The sequence below is a fragment of the Pantherophis guttatus genome, chromosome 1 (genome assembly GCF_059756535.1).
Source record: "Pantherophis guttatus breed Tessera chromosome 1, ASM5975653v1, whole genome shotgun sequence".
NCBI classification, from domain to species: domain Eukaryota; kingdom Metazoa; phylum Chordata; class Lepidosauria; order Squamata; family Colubridae; genus Pantherophis; species Pantherophis guttatus.
This window is the reverse complement of record NC_142063.1, coordinates 75,171,024-75,188,991: the sequence shown is the minus strand read 5'-3', so window position 1 is coordinate 75,188,991 and position 17,968 is coordinate 75,171,024. Positions and strand designations below refer to the sequence as shown.

At 35.0% G+C, this 17,968-nt stretch overlaps 1 protein-coding gene across 10 annotated transcripts in view; it reads left to right on the top strand.

Moving 5' to 3' along the window:
* FUT8 (fucosyltransferase 8) overlaps window positions 1-15,532 on the top strand; it is a 109,075-nt gene extending 93,543 nt beyond the window's left edge. For all 10 annotated transcript variants that reach the window (XM_034417575.3, XM_034417573.3, XM_034417574.3 and 7 more), the window contains 4 exons: window positions 6,321-6,567; window positions 8,077-8,253; window positions 9,532-9,682; window positions 14,498-15,532. In XM_034417575.3, coding sequence (XP_034273466.2) covers window positions 6,321-6,567; window positions 8,077-8,253; window positions 9,532-9,682; window positions 14,498-14,815 — 893 coding nt within the window. In that variant the 3' untranslated portion in view covers window positions 14,816-15,532. The remainder of the gene's footprint in view (window positions 1-6,320; window positions 6,568-8,076; window positions 8,254-9,531; window positions 9,683-14,497) is intronic.
* Window positions 15,533-17,968: the final 2,436 nt, after the last annotated feature.

Sequence of the window (17,968 nt, the reverse complement as noted above, 5' to 3'; positions counted from 1 at the left end):
TAAAAAGTGCTTTGGACATCGGAAAGCATTATATAAATGCCAAAAAGTTTATCCAAGATTATTAAAATGCTTGAATAAAAAGTATCCTCTGAATGTTTATTCTTGGCATGTGTCGTTAATTTGCTTCAGATTGTCATCCATCTGAAAGAAGAAACGATTCACTCTGTAGTTAAATCAGTCAATGGCAGTACAAAAAGTTTCCAAACCAAAATGGAGAAATTAAGAGTACTGGTTGTGAATGAAAATATAAATATAGTTGTACATCAGAAACCTGCTGATATGGAGAGCCTGATGGAGATACTATCATTTTTGAGTAGAAACATTATACTATGTTATTGTGTGTGTGCATGTGTGAGTGTGTGTGTGTGTGTGTGTGTGTATTTACAGATATGCTGCTTTCCTCCTGATCAAAATACCAAGGATGATCTGGAGGTAGTGAAATAAAACGGGGAAATGCAAGAGAAGTGTATTTCAGTAATAGAGGATTTTTGTTACCCTTGCATAGATTGGTTATATTCATGCTCAGGATATGATGAAGAAAGTAAATTTCTACATGTCCCAAATATCTGTACCTTAGAACAGTTTAAAAGCTACAGTATATTCCACAGTGAAGGAATAAGTCAAATTAAATCCACAAATACAGTCTGGAAAAGCCTATGATGATGATGATAAATGCAAATAAGGAACTTTAGGAGTATATGGCAAAAAAAAAAAAAAAAACCCGTAAAAGAGAACAATAAGAACTTAAATTATTCAAAGTAGAAAACTAGCTGGGGAAATGGGTGTACAACAGGGGTGGGTTCTACTTATCTTTACTACCGGTTCGCAGCGGGAGCGTGCACACATGCTTCTGTGTATGCGCAGAAGCTTCTGTGCATGCACAGATCATCCATTATGACGTCCAGGCGGGTGGACAGAGCCTCCCGCCGCTTTTACTACCGGTTCACAAGAACTGGACAGCTCCGGGAGCAACCCACCACTGGTGTACAATTAGACAATAAAGGAGTGAAAGGATTGCTCAAGAATGATACAGAAATTACAGACAGACTTAATGAAAATCTTGCATCTGTCTTTACTACAAAAGTATATGACAGATATGTGAATCTGTACTGACATTTTCAGGAAAGAAAATAAAACAAGTAATGCAAATTGAGTTAATGAGATGTTCTGAGACATCTTGAAAGAGAATAAAGTAACAATTCACACCTTGATCACATCTACCAGAGGGTTATTAAACAGCTGAGATGTGAAACTGCAAACTTACAGCAAAACTTGCCATTGAAATCAAGCTCACAGCCAATAGAATAAAAGGTTAGCAATGTGACACCAAATTTTAAAACAGGATTTTGTGGACTTCTAGGAAATTACAGACCAATCAGTTACGTATCTGTTTCTAGCAAATTGGTAGAGATGGTAATCTGAAGAAGGATAGATACATAATGAACAAACCTGAAGGAAGATCAGCAGATCTGCAAAAGTTTCTGACTTAGTGTGACATAGACTATGCATCCTTTGATTTAGCATTTGGGACAACCTAAACTACCGATACGTGTTCAAAATGCAATAGTTTAAAAATTCCCAGTTTAATATTTTCAAGGAATTCAGCTTGAATCTCAGTATGTATTCTTACAGTATATTCATCTGGGAGTAAATCCAAATGAAAGTATATGGCACTTAGGTAAGAAAAACTAAATGCAAATATATAGAATAGATGGTATGTCCTTCAACAGCAGTAATTGTGAGAGGGATCTAGAGTCCTAGTAGACAACCACTTAAATTTATGAGCCAGCTTCCAAAAAAGCCAATACAGTCCTAGGCTGCCTCAACAGAGGGATGGTATCAAGGTCATGTGAAGTGTTAGTACTGCTTTATACTGCTTTGGTAAGACCCCATTTGGAATACTGCATTTATACTACTGTACAATGTTGGTCACCACGATACAAAAAAGTTGTTGAGATCAGGGCTGAAACTTACTTATCTTCCCTACTGGTTTGCCAATATCTACGCATGTGTAAAGCCTTCTGTGCATGCTCAGAGGCTTAAAATGTCACAAAAAAGCAACGTCGTGATGTCTGCACAGGTGGACGGAGCCTCCCACAGCCGCCGCTACCAGTTTGCCCGAGCCGGATAGAACCGGCTGGATTTCACCCCTGGTTGAGATTCTAGAAAGGGTGCAGAGAAGAGCAACACAGATAATGGAACTAGAGGCTAAACCATATGATGAACAGTCAAAGGAACTGGATATGTCTGGTCTAATGAAAAGAATAAGCATGACATAGCAGGCTTATTTGAGAGGCTATCACAGAGAAGAGGGGGTTAATCTATTCTATGAAGACCTGAGGGCAAGAGAATAAGTTATAGATAGAAACTTATCAAGCAGAGAATCAACCTAGAACTAAGGAGAAATCAATCAATGGAATAGTTTGCCTTCAAAGGTTGTTGGTGTGCCATCACTGGAGATTTTAGGAAGAGATTGAACAGCCATTTGTCTGGAATGGAATAGAATCTTCTGCCTGTGGAGAAGGTTGGTCTAGAAGACCTCCAAAGACCCTCCAGCCCTATTATTCTGTATTAGTACAGATTAATTGCACAAACTTACTAATGTTATAATTGTGCAGATATATCACTCATAGTTTGTGGCAAGGAAGCATTTTATATTGATTTTAAAATAATCAAATTTTCTTACTATATAAGAAAAACCTCTTTGGATATTGATTATAATCTAATGGACCCCAAATGTAAGAAAGACTAAAACCATAACTTGAAATAATGATCTATTGAAGCAGCTGAGCACAGGCATATTTGGAATAGGTAACATTAGCATTCAAATGAGTTGCTTTGTGTATTGTAAGCAATTGGTGTCACTGACATACTGTAATGGTATGTGGAAATGACCTTGGAAACAGAGTAAAGAGATGCAGCCAAGCAATGGTCAGATAAAAGGCAACTTAGCCCACAGCAAGAATGTGGGTGGGACAAGCAGCTTTTAGACCTTCTCTAATTTCTTGGGCTGTAAAAGGAATGGAGAGAAAATTACTTTCAAACTTGTACGATATTGTTAATGTAATGTTACCTTCAAATAGAATTAGCTCAACTGATGAAGTTTCCTGTCTGTTATCTATCGGCCACTATGATTCCCATTTTCAAAATTTTCTTTTGCGAGAAGCATTTAGAAAATTTCCAATTGGATTAGGGAAGTCTGGCAAGGCTTTATACATAAGTTTAGATTACCTTCAAATTATATTGAATTGGTTACTCTTCTTCCTTGCAAAAGTTTCCTATCTCATTTTTTAATCTTTCCTAACGTTGAGATAACAAGCTTAGTTTTGTTCTGCTGGTTAAAGACATGCCTAATACATAAAAATATTAATACAGTGACAGGAGCACAATACCTCAGCAGTTAAAGATGCTGAGCTTGTCAGCTAGAAAGCTGACAGTCTGGATTCGAGGCCCAATGCTGTGTGATGGGGTGAGCTCCTGTTACTTGCCTTAGCTCCTGCCACTAGCAGTTTGAAAGCATGCAAATATGAGTAGATAAATAGGTACTACTTTGGTGGAAAGGTAACAGCGTTCTGTGCATCATGGCATATAATCTTGCTGGCCAATGACCACGGAAAATGTCTTTGGACAATGCTGGCTCTCTCAGCTAAGAAACAAACCCCTAGAATTGGATACAACTGGAAAGGGGAAATCTTAACCTTTACCTTTAATATATTAATAACAGCCACTGTGTCATTCCTCTGTTTAGTCTCTTTTGAGAGAAAGGTAAAACAAAGGAAGATGCAATAAAAGAGATATCTCTTTGCAGTGTTGAAGTTAACTGGTGAAAATTGCAAATTAACAGAAAGTAGGTGAGGACCAGATTTGTCTCACAGTCCATCAGTTTCATCCTATGCCATGGACAATTGGTCTATGGCTCTACAGTTACCTGTGGCTGCTAAAAGGCTTTGGTGTGGTCCTCCAGATATTGCTTCAACTGTGTACTTTATAATGTGATAGAAGAGGAAAATACAAAGAAAATAATATTAAATTTTATTTAATCAAATTTAATTTACAATTTATATTAGATTCTATCAAATTTAATTGATATCTGTGTCCTGCCTATTTTTTGGAATGTAGCCTTTGGCATACTGCTCAAGGGTTAGTTACCACTTTCTGTTTGAAAAAGTGTCTGTAAGCATAAAAGGTTTAAAGTATTTATTTCATTCCTTAACTCCTCCCTTTCAGGAAATGAGGCAAAAATGTTGCTCATGGTTTGGGAATACAGTTTCTCAGAATATCTGTTTCTATATTATTGTTGTTTTTATTGTTGTTGTTGTTGGTATTTGAGATTATTATTATTTATAGACCATTGCCACCTCCAAGCATCAAAAATATAGAACCTTCTAGATAAAGATGTGTTCAGATTATCAAGTAAATTTGGAGAAATAATGGAAGACAGTTCCTATTATAATCCAAACTGGAATTGAAGAAGTGAGGTTGCTGTAATTGTATGTCTTCTCATTGTGACAGTTCTGTTCATAGATTTCCCCCTTTTTAAAATGCATTGATGAATTGAGAAGTGCTTTGAATTTCCATGTGTGTCTTAGTTAAAATTACAATATTAAACTGATATTTTATTTAAGATAAGAGCAAGTTGGATATGGGATTAATCCTTCTGAAATAGCACTAATATCAAGTGAATCATTTCTAATTTAAGCCATTGATTTTATTCGTTATTTTCTAAGCCTGGTCACAACCAGTTGCAGTATCCAGCTGACCTTGAAAAGCAAAACAGATGCAGACCTGAATTATACTTGAATTGGAATCTAGCAGGAAATCCCAGGGCTGTAAACTAGATTACCCGGTCAAAACATCAAAACATTGTGGGGGGAAACTATTGACAAACTATTTTTGTCAATGCTTTTGGGAAGGAAGGGAGATTTAACTTTTACTTTAAATCTGTATTTAACTTTTTGGATCTTTGATCCTAATTTAGTAAAATCCTACTTCAGGTTTTCTCACTTTGCACTTAGCAAATTTTATATATGATAGAAACACAGAAAGGGAATGGAAGAAAGGATGTCAGTAAATTCATTTATAATGCCTATATAGAGAAATTGGGAAGAGAATGGGGAAAATGCTGAGAATTTCTACTATCTTTATTCCTCAATTCCTTTCTCTTTTGTTTCTTATTTCACACACCTTTCTGGAAATGTATCCAGTATCATGAGGCTTGTTTATTGCACCCAAACTTTGCAAAAGCTAGAATAAATGATGCTCTGTTTGATGTAAAAATAACAGCGTATACCAGTATGTGTTATGAACGTTTTACCAACAAATACTAGAATTTAAGGAACATAATTCAGGTTGTGTTGTTACAAGCTTTAGCTTTTTCCTAGCTATATTTTCTATAGCTATTTTATGCATTTTAATACTTTATGTACAACTACCCTGTTTTCCCCAAAATAAGACATCCCCTGATAATAAACCCAATTGGGTTTTTGAGCACATGACAATAAGGCCAAGCGCTTATTTCAGGGTTGAAAAAAATATAAGACAGGGTCTTATTTTTGGGGAAACACCAAAAATTTACAACCACAATTGTGACTGGAATTTTGTTTGCCAAGCAATGCAGTCATTAAGCAAATCATCAAGTGACCAGACTTGATTTTATGATTATTTTTACCATGATCATTAAGTAAATCACATGATTGTTAATGAATCTGGGTTCCCCCTTTGACTTTCTTTGTCATAAACTGCCTGCATAGGTTGCAGATCTCAATCAGGTGATTACAGGGTGTTGTAACTGGTCATAAATGCAAGCTGCTTGCCAAGCGCTCAAATTATAATCATGTGACCATGGAGGTGGTGCAAATACTGTAATTTTAAGTCATTTTCCAGTCTGTTGTAATTCCAAATCTTCATTAAATGACTGGTGGTAAGTTGAGGACTACCTGTAGTCAGTGGGCAGAGGTGAATTAGTGACTATGGCAATTCATTTTTATCAATCTATGATATTTTGTGCAAATGAATCTAAAGTATAGTTGTCCAACCTTTTGACTTGCCTAAGCCATATTGAGTGAAGAGGAATTGTGGGGGCTCATTACTAGCTGTCCAGGACTGTGGGTTGGACATACTTAATGTAAAATTTCTGTTCAGTCTATTGGTAACTTGAATTTGTGCAGTTGCTGGATTCAAAACAATCATTGAAATGGATACTCAATCTCAGTCAGAAAGCTACAAATTATATTTTAAAACAATGTATTTTCTCTATTTTTATTAAAATTGGTAAAATCACATATTTCTGAAATATTTTATCATAATCATATCTTTTCCAGGTGAAATGAATGACAAAAATGTTCAAGTTATAGAATTGCCCATAGTTGACAGTCTACATCCACGGCCTCCATATTTGCCACTGGCAATTCCAGAAGATCTGGCTGATAGACTAATTCGCATCCATGGGGATCCTCCAGTATGGTGGGTCTCACAGTTTGTCAAATACTTGATTCGTCCACAGCCTTTGTTAGAAAAAGAGATAGAAGAAGCCACAAGAAAACTTGGTTTTAAACATCCAATTGTTGGGTAAGTGTTTTATTAGATTATTAACACTGTCATAAACATAAACTCATGTTTATTTCCATTGAAATCAGTAGAATTTACTTTTGAGAAAACACAATTTCCCTCCAATTTACCTTATTTCAGTATTTTCTTTTTCATATCAATGCTATTTGGGAATAAAGAAAGCAGTCTTAAAGCACTTTTTTAAATTTCAAGTTCACTATACAGAATGAGGGTCCTACCCTGTTCACCCCAACATGTATAATTCAGAAATATAATACCTCTGACAATGGAGGCTTCGTTTAGCTTTTATAATTAATGATCACTGATCCTTTTAATATGTTCAGAAAAAAATTGTTTAAAAGTTAAGAAAGTAATATTTTATGGCTTTCTGATAGTGCAGGCAATATATTATTGGTCTTTCAAATTACTTAGGAAATAATTCTTAGCAACATCCAAGTGTCTAATCTTTGTTTTTAAATGGTTTTCTTAGAAATGGTATACAAACTAGCAGAACTATATGATCTTAGTTATCGGAAGCACCTACTTATCAATATTTATGCTGGTTGACAGATCTAGGATATAGCCAGTTTAATTATTTAAGAACTATGAATTGGATTTTTGAAATTTGTATTTGATACCCATTTTTTAGAACTGTAGGCTGTTGTTTACGATCTAATCATTATCAAATAAAGGACATTGCATTATTTTTTATAAATTACATAGGGATCTAATTGCATATTTTGAACAGTTTATGTTTCAGCTCATAAATGCCTATAATCTCTAGATTGAATATTTCTTTAATTTTCTTGACTCCACTAAATTTTCTGGGAACTATATCCCTAAATGGCTACATTTTCTCTTCCAATTGTAAAAAGAGCTGTTATTTTCAACATAATTGAAATAGAGTCACCTGTGGATGAGATGAGCTGCACATAAATCTAATAAATAAATTAAAAATATTTGGTTTTTTTAAAAATTAAGTCAAAATAGTCTTATAAGCTATAGCAATTAATCTATCTTGCAGCAATGTATTTCACAAATTAATGACTTTTATATATGAATAAATACTTTCTTTACAACCTAACCTAATCAATTTTATTTGGGGTTCTCATGTTTTCAGTTCTGACTTTGTAATATTTCCATTTGTTTGGAATAAATTGTCTGACATAACGAAGTACAATTGTTTTCATCTACCTTTTATCTTAGAATGAACTTTTACCATCCTAAGAGATTTTAAAAAATGCATTTTCTTAATATGAACGTTTGAGATATCTGTTTTTTGTTTTTTGTTTATAAATGCAGATAGATGCAGACCCATACACAGAACAGTCTGTGGAATTTTATTCTGTCAAAAGGAGTAGTCTAGATTGAGTCGTTGTTCACATAAGGAAAGATGCAATTTTGGCAATTCTCTAAAGCTTAGGGCCTCCTGACTCTTACAGGAGAGGATCCTTGAATTGCCACAGACTCTTTGTTCTGAATTAATAAGAGTTGTCTAAGAGAAATGCTAAGTTTCATGTTATTTTCCAGTATTCACGTCCGTAGAACAGATAAAGTGGGAACAGAAGCAGCATTTCATCCGATTGAAGAATACATGATACATGTTGAAGAACGTTTCCAACTTCTTTCCCGGAGAAAGCATATTGACAAAAAGCGAGTCTATTTGGCTACAGATGATCCTTCACTATTACAAGAGGCAAAATCCAAGTAAGGCATCCTGGTTCACAGTTGCTGCAAAAGTGGTTTTACATGATGCAGATCCATATTTAAACAATATGGTTTATTCAATGTTACCGTCTTGTTTCAGGACTTTTTCAAATTTCAGTAAATTTATCTCAACATTATTTGAAATCATATCCAAACTTTTTTGGGGTTTAGGATTGAAGATAGAGAAAATATCATTATTTACATTAAAAAATTTCCTCCATATTTTGTTCTTGCTCCCATGGTGTAAAATTTTTCCACTGGAGGATTGGGCCACAAGAATACATCTTCCCTGGCATGAAAAGTTTCTTTGTCTTCTCAATCCAGTTCATTATGTTTAATTTCTACTGGAATCCTATCTCTATCTCAATCACACTTATAAAAACCATGGTCCCCCATCATTCTCCAACTTCAATTGATGCATCACAATGTAGATCACTTAGTGATTTTCAATTACACATTAAACTTGTAAGAAAACATCAGACTTATAGCCCTGATTTTCTACTTAATGGGTTTCTATTTAATGGTTCCTACTCAAGAAGGATTAAAAAAAACAACTATTTATCCCAAGATGCAGATGTAAGAAAAGCTGGTGACTACTCAAGATGAAAAGTGCTGGGAAAATATTAGGAACTAGGATATAATGCTAGAGAGAAAATTGAATCAAGAGCTGAATTAACTAGTCCTTTTCTGTTCTTACACTATTGGCAGAACAATTTGCTACACTCTGACTACGATTTCCAATTAATCCATATTTGGACATTGTTACAGTTTTACTTCCTGTTTGGAAGGAAGCCATTGGGATAAATTATACTAGGACAAACCTATAAAGAACACACTTAGTTGCAGTGCCTGCTTCCAGTTTCCTGTTGACCAAAGGTTTTTCCGTTTCTGGATTTAATTTCAGGGTTTTTTCCCCCATCCATGTTATTGTATTGATTGTTTTCTTGCTGCTAAATGACAAGTAGCATCTAATATGCATATTAATGGTTTACAGCTGTAGTTATCTCTTTCAGCAGAAAGGTACCATGATTGATTGTATAAAAGTCTGCCAAGATTGATGGTATAAAAAGCTTCAGATACAAGTAGTTTTTACTTCTCACGAAATACAGTCAGTTTTCCATTTGTTAGTAAAATTTGTACCAATAAATTATGTGGTCCTCATTATTCCTAAGTGTCAGTTCAGAACAAGAATTCAGACTTACTTAATAAATTGTGCAGAGATACTACATTGTTCCCTAAAGAAAACAAATGCGTGATGTTGTGATACATTTTTTTCAGATATCCAAACTATGAATTCATAAGTGACAATTCTATATCATGGTCAGCGGGTCTTCACAATCGATACACTGAAAACTCTCTGCGGGGTGTTATTTTGGATATACACTTCTTGTCTCAGGCAGACTTCCTTGTGTGCACTTTTTCTTCACAGGTAAGCTAATTCCTGTTCCAAAATTTGAAGCAAATTAGAAATAGCACACACACATATAAAATACCAGAGGCTTACGAGATAGTTTTAAATTAATAATAGTAATACATAATAGAATTACCGATAAATACACTTGGCCAGTAAAGAATTCTATTCTATTCTAAATCAGTATTTTAAACATTCTGTGTAGAAATTAACAAGAAAACATATCCTTTGCAAATAAATGTAAAACAGTTGAAAGGTTATTTTTCCAACTAATCATGGAAATTGGAAAGAATAACTAGAATTTTAATATTTTAGCATCAGTAAAACTGTTACTTTGCTGTTCTTAAAAGAAATACATTCTGAAGCATAATCATCACACCAACTACTGATTTTTTATCTACAGGCAATTATATATCTGTTTTGAAATGCCAGTTTCTCCATAATGGTGGAGCCAGGAAAGGGTTAACTCCGTCTGTTAGTTGATAGGACTGAGTCTGCAAGTTGTTATGCCACACCTCCTCCTTTTATGCTTCACTGTGAACATTATAGAAGTATTATTGCCAAAATAGTTGACAGCAAGTTTTATATCTTCTTTGCTGGGGTGGACTGAGCGGTCTTGATTCAATTCTGTCTTTTTTTCAGCCTCCTTGTCTCTTAGTTCCTAGCTCTTTAGTTCACTGTGTTCTGGGTTTTCTTCCTATCTTTCCAATTCTTAGTCTGCCTCTGTTTGAGGTTTGAATCTTAGCCAGACTTCCAGTTTTTCTTTCAACAAAGCTAGAATACATATTTGATTTCCTAACTCACACAATTTTCTGTAGACCCAATGGCAAATGCTTAATTGTATCAATTGTAATATAATAGATTTAAAACTTCCTTAATAGCAAGAAGATGTTCCCCATCTATCACAGTCTCTGGCACAATAGCAATTAACTTCCTGCATAAATGATGCATTTCTTGATTCTTTTTTTCTGCCTTTTAAAACCTTAATACTCTCACTCAGGAATAACATATGGGGTTGTTGTTGTTTGGCATTATTTCTGAAAAGTATGCTTAAATAAGCTATTAGAAACAGTGAAAACTCACTAGTGCTACATCCTAGTAGAAAATCCTTTGATCCTCAAGCATCAGGAACAAAACAAGCATAGTTAGGGGGGAAAGTGAGAAAAGTCCTACTGCACAATCAGATCTCTTCCTCTGTTCTGGATCCTGCCTTTAAATTCCATCATACCCACACATTTATGTGTTTGTGTGTGTGTGTGTGTGTGTGTGTGCATGCATGCATGCCTTTAAGTTAACTTTTTGAGTCCTGGTGACTGCCCAGACTAATCCTTGCAGTTTTCTTGACAAGGCTTTTTGGAAGTGGTTTGCCATTGTCTCCTTCCTAGGGTTGAGAGTGGATGACTAGTCCATAGTCACCCAGCTTTGTATCTAAGGCAGGACTAGAACTCATGGTCTCCCAAGGCCTGATATCTGGACTTAACCAGTAGACCAAACTTCCTCTGTACCTTAACATGGTATCAGAAAAAACAATATAGTTTGAATCTGCTCAAAAACACCAAATGTTGTTTTCGTGTGTTGTGGTACAGTGTAAATTAAAATGATCGCAGACATAACTGGCTGAAAGATGGGCTGGCAGCATGGGTTCAGTGGTGGGTTCTAATCAGTTTTACCACCGGTTCGCATCGCACATGCGCTTTGTGTTGAGTAAAAAAACAGCTGAGGCATGGCAATCCACACTGCTGCGCCTTACAGCTGACCAAAAAACGAAAGAAATAAAGGTAGGTATAGGGTGGGGGCGTGGGGGAGGGCCCAACTGACATTCAAAGCGAACCGGTTCTTTCTCCTATGAAAGGCTCTCCCAAACCGAGAAGAACCAGCAGCAACCCACCACTACATGGGTTCCTCAAACAGTAGGTGGTAGACTTCAGATCAGCGTAACATTTTACAATTAAAATAGAGTAGGTGCATGATTCAATAAAGCTGACAGCAATGAGAAGAATTTTAATTTATTTTCTCTTTCCCATGATCCTGAAGAGGAATAAACATCTAGAGCTGTTAATTAAGCAGGGCAAAAAAACTTACCTCATTATAAACTTTACTTCAAAGTAGAGTTAGGGAAAGAGAGGATTTTTTATGTAGAGCAGTGTTTCTCAACATTAGTAATTTTAAGATATGAACTTCAATTCCCACACTTTCCCAACCAGTACATGTAGTTCTCAACTTACAATAGTTCATTTTGTGACTGTTCAAAGTTACAATGGCACCGAAAAGTTACTTATGACCACTTTTCAGATTTACAGCCATTGCAGCATCCCCATGATCACCTGATCAAAATTTGGATGCTTGGCAATTGACTCATATTTATGACGGTTGCAGTGTCCCAGGGTCATGTGATCACCTTTTGTGACCTTCTGACAAGCAAAGTCAATGGGGAAGCCAGATTCACTTAACAATTGCGTTACTAATTTAAAAACTGCAGTGATTCACTTAACAATTGTAGCAAGAAGGGTCGTAAAATGGGGCAAAATTCATTTAATAAATGACTCACTTAGCAACAGAAATGTTGGGTTCAATTGAGGTTGTAAATTGAGGATTACCTGTATGCATCTTAAAATTTCTGAGGTTGAGAAGCACTTATCTAGACCATGACTGGAATGGAAAGGTTTAAAAGGTATCCCCAAATTCATAATCCATATTGTATTCTTTGCCCTTGCTCTTTTATTTTGTAAAATACTAAATGCAAAGATGCATTTCAGCTAATACATTGTGACATTAGCTCACATTAGTAATACTGTAATGAGAAGTCTTCTTTTTCCTCCCAGTCACCACAAATGAGATTATATTATTTAAAACAGGATTAGGAGAAATTGGAACTCAGCCCTATGAAGAAAGATTGGAGGAAGCTTAGTCATCAGAAAACACAATTGAAGTCAGGTGTTGATGTAATATGAGAGAACCCTTCAAATATCTGAAAAGAATTTACATAGGATGTCAAGACATGTTCTCTCTCATTTCAGAGTACAAGACAGAATAATTCATTTAAGTTACAGGAAAACAGATTTCAACTAAATATTACAAAAATTTCCTTATAGAATAGCTCAGCAGTGGAGCCAACAGTTACGTTGAGAAATAATGGACTCTCCTTTACTAAGTATATTCAAGTGGAAGCTATAGAACCATTTGTCTTGCATGTCATCCTGACAACTTTGGAGTTACTGAAAAATATACCTTTCATGCAAGATCTCAGGTACAAGGAGTGGAGTAGACCTATATAATGCACGAGTCAAAAAGAGGGCTGTGAAAATATTTACAGACCCCTCACATCCTGGACATAAACTGTTTCAACTCCTACCCTCAAAATGACACTATAGAGCACTGCACACCAGAACAACTAGACACAAGAACAGTTTTTTCCCAAGTGCCATCACTCTGCTAACAAATAATTCCGTCAACACTGTCAAACTATTTACTAAGTCTGCACTACTATTAATCTTCTCATCGTTCCTATCACCCATCTCCTTCCACTAATGACTGTATGACTGTAACTTTGTTGCTTGTATTCTTACAATTTATATTGACTGTTTCCTAATATGATTTGATTGCTTATTTGTACCCTATGACTGTTATCATTAAGTGTTGTACCTTATGATTCTTGATGAACATATCTTTTCTTTTATGTACACTGAGAGCATATGCCCCAAGATTGTCCAATCACACTTGGCCAATAACAAATTCTATTCTATTCTATTCTAGAGGTCTAGGTCCCTTGAGTCAATTCTGAGGAATTGACAACGATCCACTCAAAATCTGAACTTGATTCAATAGAACCGTGTGATAAAGATTCTGTAGGCTCCATTAACACTCTGAAGGGTTTAATGAATGATATGTGCTAATTTTGTTGTAGCAGAGTTTTGAAGGATTATAAAAAAAAATCAGTAGGTAACTATATCAGCCTTATATCCTATAAAGGGTAGAGCGCTGTGACTTAAGTCGTCACTGAAAATGTAATCATTAATCATTACTATTTGCAGAAAACATCCATTCTTAATAAATTAGAAGTGGATTATGACAAGGCAAACTTTCTAAAAAATATATATAAGATGTGATAGTGATGCTTTATATTTTGTGCATTCATACCACATTTTGCAGACTCCCGAAACCATTAACAAGTAGAATGGTTTGAAAACAGTCAAACAATATTGCCTAAAATAGTAGGTGATAGAGAAGACACATTAGATGACTGTTTCAGGATTGGAATTGTTTGGATTTTGTACATTATAAAACATAGTACAGACAGTTCTCAACCACAATTGAGCCCAAAATTTCCATTGTTAAATAAGACAGTTGTTAAGTGAGTTTCACTTTTCTTGCCACAGTTGTTAAGTGAATCATTGCAATTGTACAGTTAGCAACATGGTTGTTAATTAATCTGGCTTCCCCATTGACTTTGCTGGTCATAATGTTGCAAAGGGTGATCACATGACCCCAGGATATGGCAAACATCATAAATACATGCCAATTGCCAAGCATCCAAATTTTGATCATGTGCCCATGGGGATGCTGCAACAGTCATAGGCATAAAAAACAGTCATAAGTCATAAAAAAGCTACATAAATTGCTTTTGTAACTTCAAATGGTCACTAAATAAACTGTTGCAAGTTAAGGACCACCTGTAAAAGAGTAAGAAGAGTTGCATTCCATTATATTATTGAATATGTGTTAAGAATAAACAGAAGAAAAGTCTAATAATATATATTTCTTTTAGATATGTTTAATCAATGGGCAGATGCTAAATAATACAAATCTGATAATATTTTTTCTTTATTTTTCTAGGTTTGTCGAGTTGCTTATGAAATCATGCAGACATTACATCCTGATGCATCTGCCTATTTTCATTCTTTGGATGATATTTATTATTTTGGGGGACAGAATGCCCACAACCAGATTGCAATTTATGCTCATCATCCTCGAACTGCTGATGAAATTCCTATGGAAGCTGGAGATATAATTGGTGTTGCTGGAAACCACTGGGATGGCTATTCCAAAGGCATCAATAGAAAATTAGGGAGAACAGGTTTATACCCTTCCTATAAAGTAAAAGAGAAAATTGAGACAGTCAAGTATCCCATATATGAAGAGGCTGACAAATAAAGGCAAGCAAAATAATTCATAGCAACTTTTACTTTGAACTATTACAACCAACCATATTGTTGACTTTTGTAGGATGTGAATTTGCAATTTAACATACGGTTAAAATGAAAGCCTTTTACTGTTCAGACTGGATGCACAGCTTGGAACAATTTGATAGGGCACTGTTTGAACTTTGTTATATGCACACTGCACACATGCACACTGATACACATTCAACAGGAACTATTGTTTTATACTTTTTGTCTTTCTGAGAATATGTTCCTCCCATGAATCATATATGAATTTTGGGCTCGGTTCTTTGCCATTAATAAACTATAAGACTTTTAACACTGCTGCATTATGTAATTTAAGTGACATGAGCATATTTTGTATGTGCAGAATATAAAATATGGTGCCTCTTTCTGAAAGATCAGTGACATTTTAGAAGAGCCATGTCTCGTTGTCCTGATGGGCAAGAATTATGCTTGCCTTTCACTGATGTTATGACCACTCAACATGCTCCAACCAACAGATTTAAACAATCAGAATACCTATCTCTTTACAGGATTTTTTGCTAGCAATTTCATTGATTAATTCAACTCATCATTAATTAAAAAATACATCCAACTATACAATAATTGTCTGGTAGAAATTTTTGTAAAACTATGCCATGAACTGATTCTTTAGTACTGTTTCTTGACATTGTCTTTGATAACAAAAAATAAATTAAAAAATGAATGGTTGGAGTGCTACAAGTAATATGATTTTAAAATTAAGAAGACTTTGTTGAATGGAATATATTTCTATTCTTTTCTTGAGAAAGCCCTGAAATTTCATTTCATACAAAATATTTTAGTATCCTTGACTAGTACTGGGCTGTCTGTGTCTATTGATTCCTTGTTTGGCAGAAAGCCAAGGCCTGGCATCTTCTCTTACAAGTATGGTGTTGAGAAAATCTTTTCTATTTCTGATGTGTTATTTTTTTGTTTTTGCTGTACATTGAAGTAATATAGATTGGCATTGTTCAAATTATTAAAAAGATAAATACCATTGGATCATTATGGAAGAACCAATATTCTCCAAACTAGAACCATCAAGCTTTATTGGATTCCAGCTTTTATACTATACTGACTACTTAGTCAGCATTGCCAAAGATTGAAAATCATGAAAATGGAGGTCCAACACCAACTTAGGGAATGCTGCTGTTCTGATTTTGTATTAATATAGCAACAAATGGTTTTAATAACCTCTTATGTAGTTGGCCTGGGTTGGCTTTCCCCATCATTGCGCAGAAATGCCAGTGAGACAATTTCTATCGATCAGGGTAAAAAAACTGGTGGGTGGGACAAGATAGAAATTCATCCTTGAATGTGTCAGGGGTTCTTGTGAGAAGTGAGTTTTATCCCTGGCTGATTTTCAGCAGTGATGGTTTTTTTCCCCTCCCAATATGTAACTATGGAATAAATAGATAGATTTTCATTAAGACTGTTTTCTTAAAAAAAATAAATAAAATTGGCCTATCTTGCCCAAAGTCAAGTGAAGCCCCCATCTGCATCATTGAGGTAGTAGGATTTTTGATTAAATATAACCTGCCATGCCCTTCCCACTTATTTTTTAAAAAGTTATTCTGTCCAAGTTAATAGATGAAATTGTATCACAGATTTTTTTTTCTATAAAGAGAGTAGAGAAGAGCAGTAACTCAATCCTAACATAGAATACCTGGAGGTAATGGAGCGGGTAGGTTTCCATAACCTTCTAGCTGTGTTTGGAAGTTTTCCCTCTCCTTTTTATATCAGTAAAACTGTTTTCTCTAATTATTTGTATGGAAGGGAAAACTTACAGTGGCCTACCTCTCTTTGTCTCTTCTCTATCATTATTGTTACTGCTTCCATATGTACATACAATACTAGTCCCTCTATCTTTATCCACCTTTTCATCTGTTTGCTTCCACATTCATCTGTTTGAATGTGTTTCCCCCTCCATGCCTTTTATCTTCCTCATGTCTGAGAGAAAAGAGCAGTGGGAGCTTAATTGTGCACCTCCACCTCCAGTTTCACATAGTCATCCTTCCATCCTTCCATCCCTTTCAATCTTATCAAGAATGCTTTTTTAATGCCAGATATGCCCACACATACCCCAAATGTCATGTATCCTTCAGTGACCTAAAATGACACTTGTTTTAACTAATGAATTGGAAAAACAAAACAGTTCATTACTATGGAATAGTAAAAATTACTGTTTGGGACTGATTATTAAAATATATCTATTTCTAAGTGCCTGTCAATATTAATGCTTAACCTTCAAGTTTAGATCATGCTGGTACCAGTTTGGTGTCAGAATGCAGTCTCTCCATTTCTCCCTTGGATTCAAATGCCCCAAACATCTATGCTGTCTGTGCTTTAATATTCTGATTCTTGGATAAAGTGTCATTTGCTTGATGCAGTTTACAGAGATTAAAAACTGAGTGTAATTTCCCCTCCTGATGATACGGGTTAATGGAAAAGCACTTCTAGTATTATATTAGAACTTTCTTTGAACACTTGAGCACTTTGTAGCATCAGCTGTTCCAATGTATTTTTATTTGAGCAAATATATCATTTTCCCTGTTTATGAAATTACGAATACTAATTACCATTAGCAGAAAAGCATTCTGTTTTTGATCATCTTCTGTAAATATTTTTAAATATTATTGGGAAACATAATTTGGTACTTTGTTAAAAGTTATGATTGTGTTGTAATTGTCACATTTCAATGATGAGACTTATCCTGGAGAGACACCATCTCTGAGATAAACTTTTAAGTGTTTAAAAAACTGTAAAAGCAGCATGTTAATTCAGACATCCCATCTATTTAGGTTAAGGATATCCATGTGGTCTATCCTAGAGAATATATCAGCAATTCCTCCAGATGTGTTGTGACTATAAATCCACACACTCCTAGCTAAGTGGACAGCAGATTGGGAGGGTAAATGTTTGTGCACAGGCACAAAATAAAAAACATTAATTCAGTCTCCCTTTCATGAATGTGATGAGTAAAATGTGCCTTCCTGTAATATTTATAATAGCAAGTTGTGAAGTCCTCAAAATTGTTAAGTCTGATGGGTACATCTTTCCCATTGACATATTGTAGCCACTTTAGGAAATCAGCGCAAAAAAACACATAGTCCAATTTTGA